Below are 15,319 nucleotides of genomic sequence, written 5' to 3'. Positions count from 1 at the left end.
CTTCACCTACTCGGGAGCAGAGGAAATGAATTACAAATGAAACCGTCGGAAATGACCACTTCTTGTTCCAGCTTGGGCTCGAACAACTGTGTGTGCATAAACCACTTGCATTAAATAACATTTAAAATACGGTACCTTTAGCACATTATGAATATGAAACACCCCCTCCTCCCAGCCCCAATTACTTCAGTGCACAGAGTCCCCCAGGCAAATCTTCCTGTCGTGCAGCCAGTGGAGAGGATGGCACGCGCCAGATGTTACACAAGGCATTTATTTCTCTGAGAAGGCTGAGAGCCAGGAGAATTAATCTCCTGCTAGGACCGCTCCCCCAAGCTTCTGGGGAAAGTGAATTGGGCTCAACCAGGGAAGCAGCTATGTGATCCACGAATCAGATTCAAACATGACAATGCACTGCAGAGTGTATCCCTTCCTGGTCCTCTTCATGTTAGAAAGACCTAAAGATAATTAATAGAAGAAATGTCCCTTCAAACTCAAAGGATGCTTTGAAAAAAAAACACACAAAAGCAAACAAATAAACAAATACGTAAACCAAACGCCCAAACTCCTGAACGTGAAATCGTCCCATGGTGACCACTGGCCAGGAGGCGAGGCCGTAAGAATGAAACGCAGATGGACGTGGCCACGAAAATGCCTTGCAGAATTCACAACAGAGTTCTCCATTTTCCAAGGCCAAGGAGCAATTCCCAAGTTAAAAACTTTCTATTAAGAAGAAAACAGAACAAAACCAAAAACCAAAAACCACCCCAGGAAACAGGTCAGGGGCCGGAGCACGCTGCGTGAAGTCAGGCGGCCGACCTCCGGCGGATCACGAAGAGCCCGCGCTGCAGCTGGCCCAAGTAAATCCTCATCTTGGTGCTGTCGCTTGTCTTTCTCACCCAGATCTGTGGGGGGGGGGAAAGGGGACAAGATGAAAGAGGCTGGGACCGAGGAGGGAATCTTCCAGAGCATGAAAGTATCTGCACAAATTAGGTGCAGGCAGAAAACTGGCAACCTCTACCTGTCAACCTGCAAGGTCTTCGAAAGCACCTATGTGACCTTCGGCCCTCCTAACGGCACACCTCTGGTGGAGACAGCAGGCATCAGCCCTTGAACTCATGTCTCCCAGCCATCTCTCTTACATCTTTGATTATGAAAACAGGAAGAGCCCTGGCTGGTGCGGCTCAGTGGATTGAGCACTGGCCTGGAAACCGGAAGGTTGCCAGTTTGATTCCCGGTCAGGGCACGTGCCTGGGTTTTGGCCAGGTCCCCAGGTGGGGGCGTAGGAGAGGCAACCCAATGGTTGTTTCCGTGGCACATCAACGTTTCTCCCCTTCTCTTTCTCCCTCCCGCCCCTCCCCCCGAAAATAAATAAAATATTTTTAAAAAGGAAAGAAAATGGAAAGCACAATGATAGGGCTCCATTTTGGCCTTTATCTTAAAGATGATTTTTGATTTGGTTTGATTACAGCATTACCAACATTCAAAATACATTTATTCATGAATATAAGCTTTCAATCAAATTATGAAATATTTTCCTTACCTCAAGAAACTTCAATATTATACCGTATTCCCTCACTTACCGCGGGTATTATGTTCTAGCTCTCCCACCCCACGAAGGAGGAACCTTGCATTTATTCTACACCCTGAAACCTACGTAACTTTAACAACCTACGTAACTTTAACAACATATGTATAAGTACCGCAAAATCCCGCGATATAGTGAAAAATCCGTGATAAATAATTAAATATAATATTTTTTTAAATCCCGCGATACAGTGAGGCCGCGATAAGTGAACCGCGATATAGAGAGGGGCTGCTGCATAGCCCTTCAATACTGGTTTCCTGACAATTAAGGCTGATGGTTGTGACAGGAAAAAAAAGAATAACAAAAAAGATGCCCATGAGTGAGCTAAGGCCAATTCAGATCATGCAAAGGTTAAATGAGCTTCAGACAGTCCTTCCCTCCTGACCAGTGTTCTCCCACAGAGGGTATCACACGTCCTGCATTTTACAGGCAGACACGTTCTTCTGTAGAAGTGAGGATAAACTCTTGCAGCAGGGGGGCTGCCAGCGCTGACAAGTGCGTTCAATAAAGGGCATCTCTGCAGCCAGGGATGGGAAAGAGGGCTGACACACCAAAGCGAGGGGCCACTGTGTGCCAGACACTATGCTTATCCAGCTGCGCCTCCTCATCCTCAGGGCCCCCCCCTCCGATGAAGTATTAGCACTGCCCGCCTTAGATAGAAGAGTAAGGCTGAGTCACATGTCCAGTGTAAGCTCTGGCACCTGATATCAGAGTCCTTGTTCTTCTCCATTAAACCAGACCCTGCCTCTTCTCATCGGTTCTCTCATGTTTAATTAACACAATTTTTTAAAAAACTCTGCACCACATATATGCAGGTACACATTTACAATGTATCTTCTCCCTCCCCCACTCAGTTTTCAGATTTAAAAAAAGCTTATTCTCAGTTTCATCTCAACTTCTTTATTGTGATTATTTAGCAACAAAGAGACTTTAAAGTCAAACACACTGATTTGAAAATAAAGTTAAAGACCTCACATGAAGATGAACCTCTAAAGGACACTACAGAATCATTTTCAACTAAAAACTGACCCCAAGGAGGGATGAACTGGGAAGTCCCCAACATGCTCGGATGCACCCACCAAATCTGCCCAGAGTCAAGTTATGCAACGGCCAAGTAGCTCCAGTGTCACTTAGGACGGGGCCTGAAGAACGAGCTGGAATGCCTCCGAGAAGTGAGAAATGCTTTCTTGTGGCCAGAGTTGCGTGCCTCTGATGCGGTGAAGCATCTCCCCTGCAGGGGACATGTCTCAGTGTCACTGTTTCCTTGTCAGACTTGTTGACACTCTGTTATGTCAAAGGGCAACAATCTTCAACAGAGAGACAGGAAAACCTAGCTTTCATTTCTATTTTCCTGAAAAATCTGGAGGTGTCAGGGAGAAGAGCACCCTGGATCTGAAGTGAGGTTTAGGTACTAGGAGGCCACACAGCCAGGCACAAAACTGCTGTGAAGTCACAACACCTCTTGCTGAGGAGCAGCAAGTGTCTCTATCAGATCCCCTGTTCTGGTTTTGACTTGTCTTAAGGTGACACACAGATCCTGAGCCCAGAGAAGAATGAAATTCATTTATCTGGAAGGCTCTCCCTAACTCCTAAGGAAACAATCATTTTGCAAACTAGTCACATTTAAGGCATTTTCAATTCAGGAAGCTGCAGGAATACAAGAGGCTTAAGTTATTTCATAATCCAGTTTCATTAGGTTTACTGTGCATTGGCACAAATGAGTTACAGAGGGCAGACACGCAATAATCAATTTTGCTGCAGACATTTGTGGGCTGATAAAAGATCAAGCCAATTCAGCTATTAAACTTTAAAATTTTTTTTTACTACTACTGATACAGGCTACGCACTGCTGACAGCCTCCTAATGAAGGGCAGGTCAGAGAACTCCCAGGTGGACCGTGTCATCCTGGAGCATAACCCTCTGAGCTGACTTTACAACCCAGGCCCCATCCCACAGCAGCGACTGGAGGAGACAGACAACTAATGACATGAGCCTGGTCGCTCAGTGTTCACAGGCACAACGGGGCGTATCAGGTCGGAACGGCAGCAGGCAAGGAGCAGTGTGTAGGTCAGACCTGGCCAGCACCCATTTACTGAGCACTTACTGTGTGCCGGACCCTGAGGGGGCCTCAATATAAACCTCACAGCATGAAACAAACCTATTAGTACACATGGAAGTTCTACAGAAATAACAAAGATGCAGTATACTCCTCAGGGAGGTTCCATGCTCAGTAGATGGTCACCTATAGAAAGCAGCAGGATCTGAAAGCACAGATATCACACAGACTTGCCTTTTGTTCTTCCTGTTGTCTAGCTAGCGGTTCCCAACTCAATTACTATACAGGGAGTTCACAGATACAAAGAATACACAAATCCACATACACTGCAGTTAAGCAAAGTAAGAGACTTTCAAGGGTGATTTTGCACACGTGCAATTTCTGCCTGGAAGTGCTGATTTTAGACTCCATCCCACATACTACATGGTTCCACTGTACTTTCTTAGTGGCCTCACACTGCAGGGGTGTCACCTTTGGCTTTCCTAAAGGGTGAGGGAGTTCAGTCCCTACCTCGTTGGCTCCAACAGAGCTGATCACACAGCTCAGTTTCTGGTTGTCCTTTGACTCCAGGTAGATGGCTTGGCTCTTGTGGTACCTGCCAGAAATGGAACACAAAAGTTTATCTTTTTAACCACGTTATTGGAGTATGACTGAAATGTAAAAAGCTGTACATATTTAATGCATACAATGTCATGAGTTTGGGGATTAAGTAAACACCCATGAAACCAAACCTCCATCAAGGGCACACGTACAGGAACGTGTAAAAGTAGGTTCACAGTTGTGAGTACATGAAACAGAATTTATTCTTACATTATAATAATTATTAATTACTGTATTATTATTAATCTGCTTTTCCCATCCCTGTAATATACCACCTCCCAAAGTTTCCTCCTGCCCTCTTTATTATGATTATTATTTTTTGTTGGTAAGAACACTCAACATAGTAAGATCTATCTTCTTGTCCTGGCTAGTGTGGCTCAGTGCACTGAGTGTCAGCCTGCGAACCAAAGGGTCACGGGTTTGATTCCCAGTCAGGGCATATGCCTGGGTTGTGGGCCAGGTCCCCAGTTGGGGGCGTGTGAGAGGCAACCACACATTGATGCTTCTCTCTCTCTCTTTCTTCCTCCTTTCCCCCCTCTCTAAAAATAACTAAAATATTTTTAAAAATTTTTCCTTCTTAAAAATTTTTAGGTATACAATATAGTATTGTTAAAGGCACAGATTTTTTAGGAAGGAAGTGAAGAAAAAAAGAAAAGATCACCACAGTAAAAAATGTTAGAAGAGTCTCCACCGGTATTTGTGGAAGAGTCTGAATTTCAGGTTAATTTTAAGGCTTCCATCCTTGGATTAGATTAGATGATGACATCCTAACCTTCTTCTAAATCTAAAACTTACATTCTTTGGTCCCTCTGTGGAGGCGGAAAGGGGAGGATATCAAATTAACTGTATATTAATTTTTTTATTTGGACTATATGACTCAATTCAAAAAGTGAATTGTAATTTTTCAAGTAAAACCTGTTTCCACCCCAAAACATCAAAGAAGGCTGGGTACACAAAACGAACAGATAAGTTTAAACAACTGTTTGTTCTGTTATTTATTTTCCATTTGTCCAAGCCATCAATAAGAAGGAAAGCCAAATTCTGCCCTTATCTGGGTCACTCGTTCAACAAATACTCATTAATCACTTATTGTGTACCACTGACTATGCTGAAGGTTGGAGGCAGACAATGAACGAGGCCACAAGGTCCCTGTTGTTACGGAACTTCAAATACAGCGGCAGTGAAGGAGATGAAATAATCACACCCGGTGAGCAGTAACTGGGTGAAGTTCTGAGTGTCGTGACAAGCGCCCAACAGTATCCAGCGTGGCCTGGTCAGTCAGGAGAGCTGCTTTAAATGGAGCAGGTATGACAGACACTCCTCTCTTAGCCCCTCTACCTACTCTCGTGGCCTATAGTGCAGGACCACCTTCAGCTCCCACAAGTTCAGGGACAAGGCTGAGGATGAAAGTGAGGAAGCCAGAGAAACAGCAAAGGGGGCGATAACAGCCGCCACAGGACGAAGGAGCAGCTGCCGGATTCCACGAGCCGGAAGCCAGAGGAGCCGCTGGCGGCAGCCCCGGCCCGCTCCCGCACCTGTTCCGTCAGCCACACCACCTTTGGCTCGTTCTGGCTGCACGGATCTGACCTAACAGACCCATTAACTCAGGTAAATGCCACCAACACCAAAATCCACCTCCCAGCAAAGCACCGCATTTAGAGCTCTATTTCCGTGGGAGAAAAAAGCAGACTGTTTTGTTTGCTGGTATAATGAAATAATCTAATGCCAAGACATTACAGTAAAGGATGTACTACTTCACTCCCACAATAAGCTTTTTCCAATCTAGGTTCTAAGCACTCTTCAATCTGCTACTTAGGAACCAAAAACTAAGGTTTCCAAGTCAATTTACTTCCTGAAAACAGTTTAAAAAATTGAATCACAAACACAATTAGAATAGCAAGATTGGTTTAGATCCAAACTGGCTTTTGGCCAGGGATGAGCTGGTAAACTGGGTTAGGGGACCTTCAATAACGCTAAATATGTAATATTGCAAGGCTTGAATTGTACGATGCATGAAGAAAGGCTGAACAGGCTCCCAGCTAAACTCAAACTGTGAGTTTCCCTCCCACATCTAATCCAACTGTCCTGTCTCAATGGTTAGAATACATACATAGGAAGAACATTCAGTTAGTCTGTAAGGATTGTGATTTATTAGAGATCAAAAACACAAAACAAGAAGCAACTAGCCTCAAGTCATTACAATACTACTATCAAAATACTTTAATAAAGGAAGGTCATGGATGTGGTAGAGAAGTATGTTACTAGTTTGGAGACATGCTCAAAATACTGCTAAATAACTATGCCCATTATGTTCTTATGTCTGTAACAAAACATGCATATTACACATGTATCATACACACATACACAAAAAAAAACCTGGGTAAACTTATATATTAAAATGTATATTAAAAATTTATTAAAATACGAAATGTAAATTAAGAACAGCATTCCTTTTATTGCATAGCCTTTTTTTTTTTCCAGAATAAACAGGTATTAGTTATATTAAAAAGTAAATAGACTTCCGGTCAAGATGGAGGCGTAGACAGACACGCTGCATCTCCCTCCACAACTAAGAAGGAATACAACTACCTCAAAACTAGAGACAACCAGAAGTTCCAGAAAATCGAGCTGCATGGAAGTCCAACAAAGATATAAAGAAGAAATATTCATCCAGACAGGTAGGAGGGGAGGAGCCGGGGCGGAGAGGACAGTGTGGCAGTGGCAGCAGCGGCAGCAGCGGCAGGCCAGCGGAAAGCGCAGTCACACATTTTAAAAAGTTGGGAGGGACACCTGGGGAGCATTCCCAGCTCCTCACCGGACCACGCAGCTCACAGCCCCAGCACCGGGGAAATCAAGCCTCATTGCCTCTGACTGTGCAGACCAGTGGGGGTTGGGGTGGAGGTAGAAACTGCCGGTCTCTCAGCAGAGTCCGCTTGTTTAAAGGGCCCCCATGGTCCTAGAACGTCCGCAGACCCACCCACTCTGGGAACGACGGCCAGGGCAGCAACTAGAGGGGCGCCAGTCCGGTGTGGAAGTGGGAGAGGTGCCTAGAAAGGGGGTGAGTGCCGGGCAGGTGGCATTGTTCCCTCTCAGACCCCTCCCCCACATACAGTACCACAACGTGGTGAAACAGGTCACCCTGTATTGATGAATCCCTAAGGCTCCGCCCCTTACAATGTAACAGGTGTGACAGCTCTACCTGGGACATGGAGGCAAACACAGACAGGAGACTTCCGGCCAAGATGGTGGCCTAGACTGACACGCTCCGTCTCCCTCCACAACTAAGAAGGAATACAACTACCGCAAAACCAGAAAAAGACAGAAGTTTCAGAAAATAAATGGGAGTCCAACGTATGAAATTATAAAGAAGTGCTCGTCTGGACGGGTAGGAGGGGTGAAGCCAGAGCGAAGAGGTCAAGCTGTGCTGGTAAAAATAAATAAAAAATGAATTATCTGAATTCTCTGGAAAAAAAGAAGTCCTCAGTGCTCATATGGGGGTGTTTTTAAGATGAAGTCAAAAAGTACATGACAACCTTAAAATAAAAATTTACTTTCCAATTTCTAAGAGCTAATAAAAGAACAGACAACATTTCAAAATATACTTAGGACATAAAAATGTTAAAAAGCAACATTAATAGAGCTGTTAGTAGAAATATACATTTTACTTTTTTGCCAATTAACCCATTTTACGAGCTGCAACTCATCTCCACTGAAAAAATACTTTAAATAGCCTCAGAGGACAAGCCCCAGATGTCAAGCTACCTTTATTACTTTATTACTAATGGAAATTCTGACCTGGGAATCCCTACAGTTAAGCTGCTAAAGCTTTGCCTCTACTGTTAAATCCAATGAACTAGAATCACCACTACTATTACGGAAGAAAGCAATTTCTTTAGAAGGTGGGTCAAAAAGTGGGGCAGGGAGGGGGTAGAATTAATTTAATTTGGTACCCTGCTGGGAACCCTGATATTAACGTTCACTCCAAAAGAAAAGACCATGTCACAGCTACAGCCTCCAGGAGCCCCAATTCTAGCTGTAAACATTCACTGTTTTAAGTTAATAGTCCTTTGTGTCAGTCGAAGGCTAGAGCATTAAATCCACTCAAGCAAGTGGATGACTTCATTTCTGATTCACATTAGTAGCCCCAGATTTAATGCGAGGAGAAAATAAACAGTCTGCCGGCACTATCAGTTCGTTATTTTAAATATCAGCTACTTTCACAGTACTTTCTAAGAAGGGTCATTAGTCCAAATCAAAATGTGAGGAAAACTTACAGCAGGATATAAAATACCTTAAAAGCATTATGAGACCAAGGCAAAGGGAAGATGCTTATCTTTCAAAATGAAATGTAGCTTGATGAGTGTTCCTGCCAAGATGGGAAGCCTGAACCACACTCATTTTGAGGAAGTCATTTAAAACTCAATGAGACATGTTTTGCCAGAAATACTGTTTCGCCAAAATACTCCCCACTACTGGAAAAAACAAAGCGACTCAGTTGACCTCTCAGCCACAGGCTATGAATGCTGGGAAAAAAAGGAAAAATGACAGCTTCCAACTGACAAGGACACGAAAGGCAAACAGTAGAGCCTGGTGAGACAGGAGAGGCCGGTCCTGTACTGGTCAACATGCTGGTCAGGAATCCCATAAACACCTAAGACGGAAGGGGACAACCTGTCTTTCAACAAATGTGTCATGAACTTTGACTGCCAAGGCAGAGAAGTGGTACACACAGAATACAGAAGAAAACAACGGTCTTGATATTTAACAATAAAATAAAAGCAGTTTTAAATTCATTGAAAAAGTAAAATGTTCCCAAAGACCTTATTATTTTTTAAATATTTTATTTATTTTATTTTTAGAAAGGGGAAGGGAGGGAGAAAGAGGGGAAAAGAAACATCAATGTGTAGTTGCCTCCTGTGCACCCCCAGCTGGAGACCTAGTCCGCAACCCAGGCATGTGCCCTGGCTGGGAATCGAACCGGTGACCCTTTGGTTCACAGGCCAGTACTCAATATGCTGAGCCAAACCAGCCAGGGCAAGCCTTATTTTTTAAATTTTTTAAATTGTGAGGAAGACAGTGAAATTCTTTCAAAATGCTTAGGAAATCTAGCACCTGACTACTCTGTCTGCATCATGGAACACCAGTCCCTGTGGATCTTTTCTTTAGAAAAACAGGAATTTTTTTTACAGCAATTTCACTCTCAAGACATGTCTCATCAAGTCGAAGGATTAAGCCTTACAAAGAGGAAGATCTGAAGCAACACAATTACAAAATGAACATTATTTGAAACATCACAAATGTTAGTGATAAATCTAATCATTTTTGAAGATGTTTCTTGAGTGTGGGCTTGATCTTCAAAGGTTTTTTGGTTTTCATTATCTGAAACAGCTGTCGTGCTATTTTGCCCCCAGTGTGTTGAGCGGTTAGGGCCTGCCACCTAGTGGTGATATGGTCTCACAGGCAATGTTAAACTACACGGCTGCCAAAGAACAGCCCAACGAGAAGGGCAGAAGGCCCTAAGATCAGGCTTACAAATAGAGCAGGCCTTCATCCTTCACTGGGTAATTAACTCACTGTAACCTAAAAGGTGGACCTGACTTATTTCAGGCATGACCAGATCACTAAGCATTTTCTGCCCATTTTAGTTACAATATTACAAGGTAACTAACTAAAACAATGTTAGGGATTTTTTTCATTAAGAAAGTACAAAAAAGTCAAAGTAGCATTACTCAAATTTTGGAATCTTCAGTTAAATAAGTATATTGAAACTCAAAAGGTCATTACATAGCCATTATAAATAATTAGAGGGAGCATACAAGAACCCAGAAACACATTCTGCATATAACCAAGTAGAAAGGCAGAAGAAGGCAAGCATGTGTCCACCACGACCTAAAGTGAGTAAGAGCAGGCCACATGTGGACAGTGAATAAGGACATATATCAGAATTAAGAGAGCTGTGAAAAGGGGGCAGGATCCGGGGTTACTTAACACTTAGCAGAATGCCTCGTTACAGAGCAGACAGTAAAGGTTTGCTGAATGAACACATTGATGAGCTTTTAAGGTTCTTTCACATTGTTTTGCCATTTCCTTCCCAATGGAAAGACGGGTGGTCTGAAGGTTTCAACCCTTCTTCAATCTAAACTAGTCATGTTCGAGGATACAATTCCCCAAGTATATTTCCTGGAAGAGCATCCGAAAGGGTCCCTCACCAAGTCAGTACCACTGGACAACACCCTAGAAAGTCACAGTGCACACGAGCACATCAGAGGACCCCGGCAGAGCAACAATGGAGAAGCCGATTCATCTGAGTTAACACGGTTATCCTCCAAACTTGTCAGACCACCAACCCCTTTTCTCCAGAGGAGACATACTCACTTTAGCACACAGGGGCAGAGTTAAGAGCAGACAGAGCACTGCAAAAGATATTAGCCTGCAAATTCTAGTAAAGCATGGACAGAGGAAGGGGGGTCACCATCAGAAGAACGTTTCGGGAAAACACTGCCTTCAGAGATCTAACAAGTGGCATAAACCAAATAACTCCTGATACCCGTTCAAATGTTATTCCATTTTTTATATTATGTAAGTTAGGCAGCAGCCACGCTCTGAAGCAACAACTATAGATTGGCCCAGCCCTCCTTCCAAGTGGTTCTTCTGAGACTCTTTGGAGTCATCTGCGTTTTTTCCCTACAACATACCATCTTTTATCATAGTACAATTTGCCATCTTCTATCCGGGCTTCAAATCTCTGGGCTGGAGACTCAGCAGGTGTGGCAGGCATGTGCTCAGGAGAGGACGGGGATGCTGGAGAAACCAAAGAAATATGTCAATGACTAAGCATGTAACAAACATGTGAATCTACCAGCTAACATGCGTTAACTAAAATACTAAAAAGTGCTAATAATCATAATTATCAAGACCTTACAGTTGTAATAAATGGGAAGTCAATAAAATTCTTGTATAGCTCATCTAACAATCCTCAGAGCAAACTTGTGAAGTACGCAAGCTTAACCTCACCGAACAGAGAAGAGACCTGAGGCTCAGGCAGGCTCAGGGATCTGCCCAAGGTCACTTGGAGTAGAACTAAAATCCCAGTGACCATTAGAAGCCCCAAAGGACAAGAATTCAGTAAATCTCTTTAAATTTAAACAAAATGAAGTAATTTCTAAAAATATTTATTACTAGGTAGAGCAGACTATTGGGTATGTGTAGAGTCATGCTAATATAGTGCCAGTAACCACGGTGGTTTAAATGATCTAAAGTCACACACTCACTCAAATAACCCCTTCCCTCATCACGCCTTCAGAAACTCAGGCCCTCTCTGGGGACCACGGCAGCCCTCAGGAGGAAATTATTTAAAGAAAGAAGAATCTTGTTTTCTTCCCCAAGACTTGGTGAATAGAGGGATGTGTGAGTAGTTATAGTGCTTAAAACAAACAAACAAAAAAACGCCCTGCCAGTTCAAAATTCTATCCGACAGCCTAGCACTGACTCTCAAGTGCTGCGCTAGGAGGAACCACAGGGAACACTGGGCTGGCCTCTGCTATAAGCTGGGACTGGGAGCAGCCTGCAAGTCCCTGGCCAGAGCCAGGCCATGACAGGCCACTGCAACAGCAGGGCCTAGTACTTAACTCCACAAAGAGAGCAATCTTGAAAAATCCTTCTGGGTTCATTTTCAGAAATGGATGTGTACTTAAATCTTATGGCTGATGCCCATACAGAAAGGAAACCTTTACCAGCCAATCAAGCAAATATCTCTTTTACACTAAATCCTAAGGAAGAGACAAAAATTGCTTTAACATAACAGGGTTTAAAATAAAATCAGGGGAGGGTACACTTAAGGTTCCCTTCAGCTTTCGTGATGACCAGTCTTAGGCAAATGATGAACACTTTACTTTTGAGAATGGCAACAATTTCCTGCCAGGTATTCACATGCTTCTCCAAATACATGATAAAAAAATTGCACAAATGCCAATAACATCATCACTTACCTGGTCTCTTGGGTGACTTAAGCTGTAGAAAGAACAACAAAAAATCTTAGAGAAAATCATTTCAGATGCAACTCACAATGTCAAAGGTATCAAGCTGATTTAACAACTAACATGTGAACAAAGTAAAGCAGAAAATCATACCAGCCCTAAGCTTTGAAACAAATCAAAAAAATCAAGCCGTACCTTATTTAACGTTCTCAGATCCTCCATGATCTGTTCATCTGTTAACAAATAGTTTAGCTGGGGTGTCGAGAGTTAAAGAAAGGTGTCTGGAAAGCACTGTTTCCAAGCAAAGAGTATTCAACAAAATGGTACCAGTATTTAGAATTTACAAAGTATAATTATGTTACATGACATTTTTACAATAATAGCCTGTCTCCTGAAAGTTTTTCATTCTTCTACTAAATGTCCTGGTGCCAGGTAGTCAAAAGAATTCATACTCACTGCCCTCCCCCACCATCTTACAAACTTCAATGATGCAAAGGTGGAATGAGCTTCAATAGGTAACTACAATAAAAGAACTTCATCCTGAATTTATGAAGCGCTTTGGTTCCAAAGATCTGAAGATTTCCACAGACACACATGGGGTTAATCTTCCCTTGCAACTCACACTCTCAGTTGTGAAGAAAAGGGACCTGAAGTTATGCCCTTTCTTGGCGGCAGACAAATGACTAAACAATTTTGTGTAAATAGCCATTTATTAGTTCCTCAAGAAGGATAGAAACAGTATGTCCTCTTTCCATTCCCATTTTTATGATTAAAGGGGCTTCTTTATGTCCAACTGAAATCTCATTTGCTTTAATTTAACAACGGTTGGCAGCCCAGGGAAAGAGAGATAGCTAAGGTAGAAAAAGCAGATGATCGCTGTCCTCGTTTACAGGTGAAAAACCATAAAGGCACATGGAAATTTTCAGTTGCCCCTGAATCTCCAACAGAGTATTAAACATAAAGTACCTTTCTAAATCCCCTCTATGCTCTCTATAAACCCTTCCCACCAAAAGCAGTAGCAACTGAGGACTCCAACAATAAAATGGCCGGCCCCTACTTTCCAACCAAATATGACTTTTCTGTAGGACAATAATCATACGTATTCTATCAAACGGGTAAGCAAAGGATTCTATAGTCTTAAGGGGGAAAAAAGTGACCAAGGCTTGACGCGAATGGATATCAGGAGCAGGTTTTCTCCTCTTGTCTGGTATGGGGACAGGATCATTCGGTCGCCTCCGCAACTTTCTGGTCATGATGGGTTTCACTTCCATAGAATCTGTGGCAGCAATGGAATGTATAAATCTGAAGTGAGAGCCTCTGCACTGTAAGAATGCCTGCCCCCGAGCCGCCCAATGAGAACCACTTCCGGGAGATGGCTGGTCCGCACGGGGCCCGGCCGGATGCCCACCTCGGGCTTTACAGAGAGCCCGGGCCTAGGAGAGCCTGACCGGCTGACCCAAGTGCACGCACATCCCTCTCGGAGCACATCCCTCTCGGAGACGCAGCCCAGCCCTGCAGTCCAACACCACACCCGCTTCAGGCGTCTCTCCCGCATCCTGGAAACCAGAGATTTCCCTTCTCGTCCCTCCACTTTAAAGAGGCCACCGAGTCACAGAGGGGATCAGAAGGAGCCTCTGGGTCATTTCAGTCAACCAAGTCCTGCTGCTCCCATGGAGGGCAGGTAGACTGAAGCCCACCTGCACAGAAGGCTGTTAAAGGTCAGTGGCCTCAGTGCCAACAACTGTATATGAGATCTTCATTCTCAAACGCCAACCCTGTCTTTATTTAATAACCTTTTGTAGCCACTTGACTATCAAGAACGATACAATGAAGGCTCATAACAAAAGCCTCTTTTCATTCTTCTTGACTTCGCTGTGCAGTCGGACACTGGTTGCTCACTCCCCTGGCCTTAAAATCTCTCCTCCCCCGGCCCCTGGCACACAAATATCTCCTTCTGTCATGATTTGCTTGCCTGGGTTCCTTTTTGCTGGCCTGCCCCTTGAAAACTGAGGTACCAGTCTCAGCCTGTATGCCAGTGGGTCTCCTCCCAAGGCTGCTGGCTCTCCCGTGTCTCAGTGGCATCGTGTCCATCTATCCTTCCAAGCCAGAACAAAATCTGTCACCTGTGACTTGTCTTCCTTCATCCAGGCATCAAACCCACCAGGTAACAGCCGGTCTGCCTTTTAACTACCTCTCAACTCCAACCCCCCATCACAGCCTCACCTCCTTCACGGTGATCTCCCTAAGACACAGATCAGATCACTTTGCACCCACTCCAATACTTCAATGGCTCAGCACTCTACAGAATCAAGGCCAAGCCTCATTCTGGTCTTCCTTCCTTCTCCTTCATTCACACGTACACTCTGCGTGAGCCTTTAGCTATTTTGTTACCCAAAGACACTCTTACTTCTTACATCTTCAAGACTTTGCACGCTGCCCTCTCTGCTTAGGCTCCTCTTTTCTGCCCAGTAAACTACGCAATATCCCTTAAGAGCCAGTTCAACAATCCCCCTGTGGCAGTAACCAAGGTGTTTGTATAAACCTCTACTGTCAAGAGCCACAAAGTATGGGACATGTCCCCCAACAGGTGCTTGAATGCCACCCCAGCATGGAACCGCCCCCACCCCAGCCCGATGAGGAGATAAAGTGAACCTGAGACTATGCACACTACAACAGAGCAGACAGGACAGCCTTGCAGAATCCAAATGGAGCCCTTCCATTACGGCAAACTGTGGGATATAAGAGTATGTCATAAACACGCATACAAAATCAAGTAACATTTCTGCACACTGCTCTTATGAACAGAAATGGGCAATACTGATATTTCCCCCCAAGAAGGAAGAAGCACAGACCTAATGAATATTCGTAAAAGTGTACTTGAAAGTGAGGGTAGAAGGATGGACAAGCATACACGCACCTTGAAGGGAAAGGTGTGTGTGTCGGGGGGGTGTGGGGGGCTTTCCCTAAAAGAAATCTCTCGCCCTCTGCCGAGATGCCACCCTTCTTTGGTTATGTACTGGCCAGGCATCTGAACCCCTGCTGCACCTGTGTGACCTAAGGCAGGCTACAGAAACACTCTACGTCTCAAGTTTCCCCATGTAT

General features: G+C 44.0%; 1 protein-coding gene across 1 annotated transcript in view; it reads right to left on the bottom strand.

Moving 5' to 3' along the window:
• Nucleotides 1–602: 602 nt before the first annotated feature.
• The window catches only part of SUDS3 (SIN3A corepressor complex component SDS3), a 34,422-nt gene continuing 19,705 nt past the window's right edge, over nucleotides 603–15,319 (bottom strand). Inside the window, exons 7-12 of the mRNA XM_090291792.1 lie at nucleotides 13,398–13,493; nucleotides 12,413–12,474; nucleotides 12,230–12,251; nucleotides 10,937–11,042; nucleotides 4,152–4,236; nucleotides 603–902 (exon numbers count right to left, since the gene is read on the bottom strand). Of these exons, the coding sequence (XP_090147918.1) occupies nucleotides 804–902; nucleotides 4,152–4,236; nucleotides 10,937–11,042; nucleotides 12,230–12,251; nucleotides 12,413–12,474; nucleotides 13,398–13,493 (470 nt within the window). The 3' untranslated portion in view covers nucleotides 603–803. The remainder of the gene's footprint in view (nucleotides 903–4,151; nucleotides 4,237–10,936; nucleotides 11,043–12,229; nucleotides 12,252–12,412; nucleotides 12,475–13,397; nucleotides 13,494–15,319) is intronic.

The sequence above is a fragment of the Furipterus horrens genome, unplaced genomic scaffold (genome assembly GCF_987537825.1).
Source record: "Furipterus horrens unplaced genomic scaffold, mFurHor1.1.pri manual_scaffold_11, whole genome shotgun sequence".
In the NCBI taxonomy this organism is placed as follows: domain Eukaryota; kingdom Metazoa; phylum Chordata; class Mammalia; order Chiroptera; family Furipteridae; genus Furipterus; species Furipterus horrens.
This window is presented reverse-complemented; position numbering and strand designations above follow the sequence as displayed.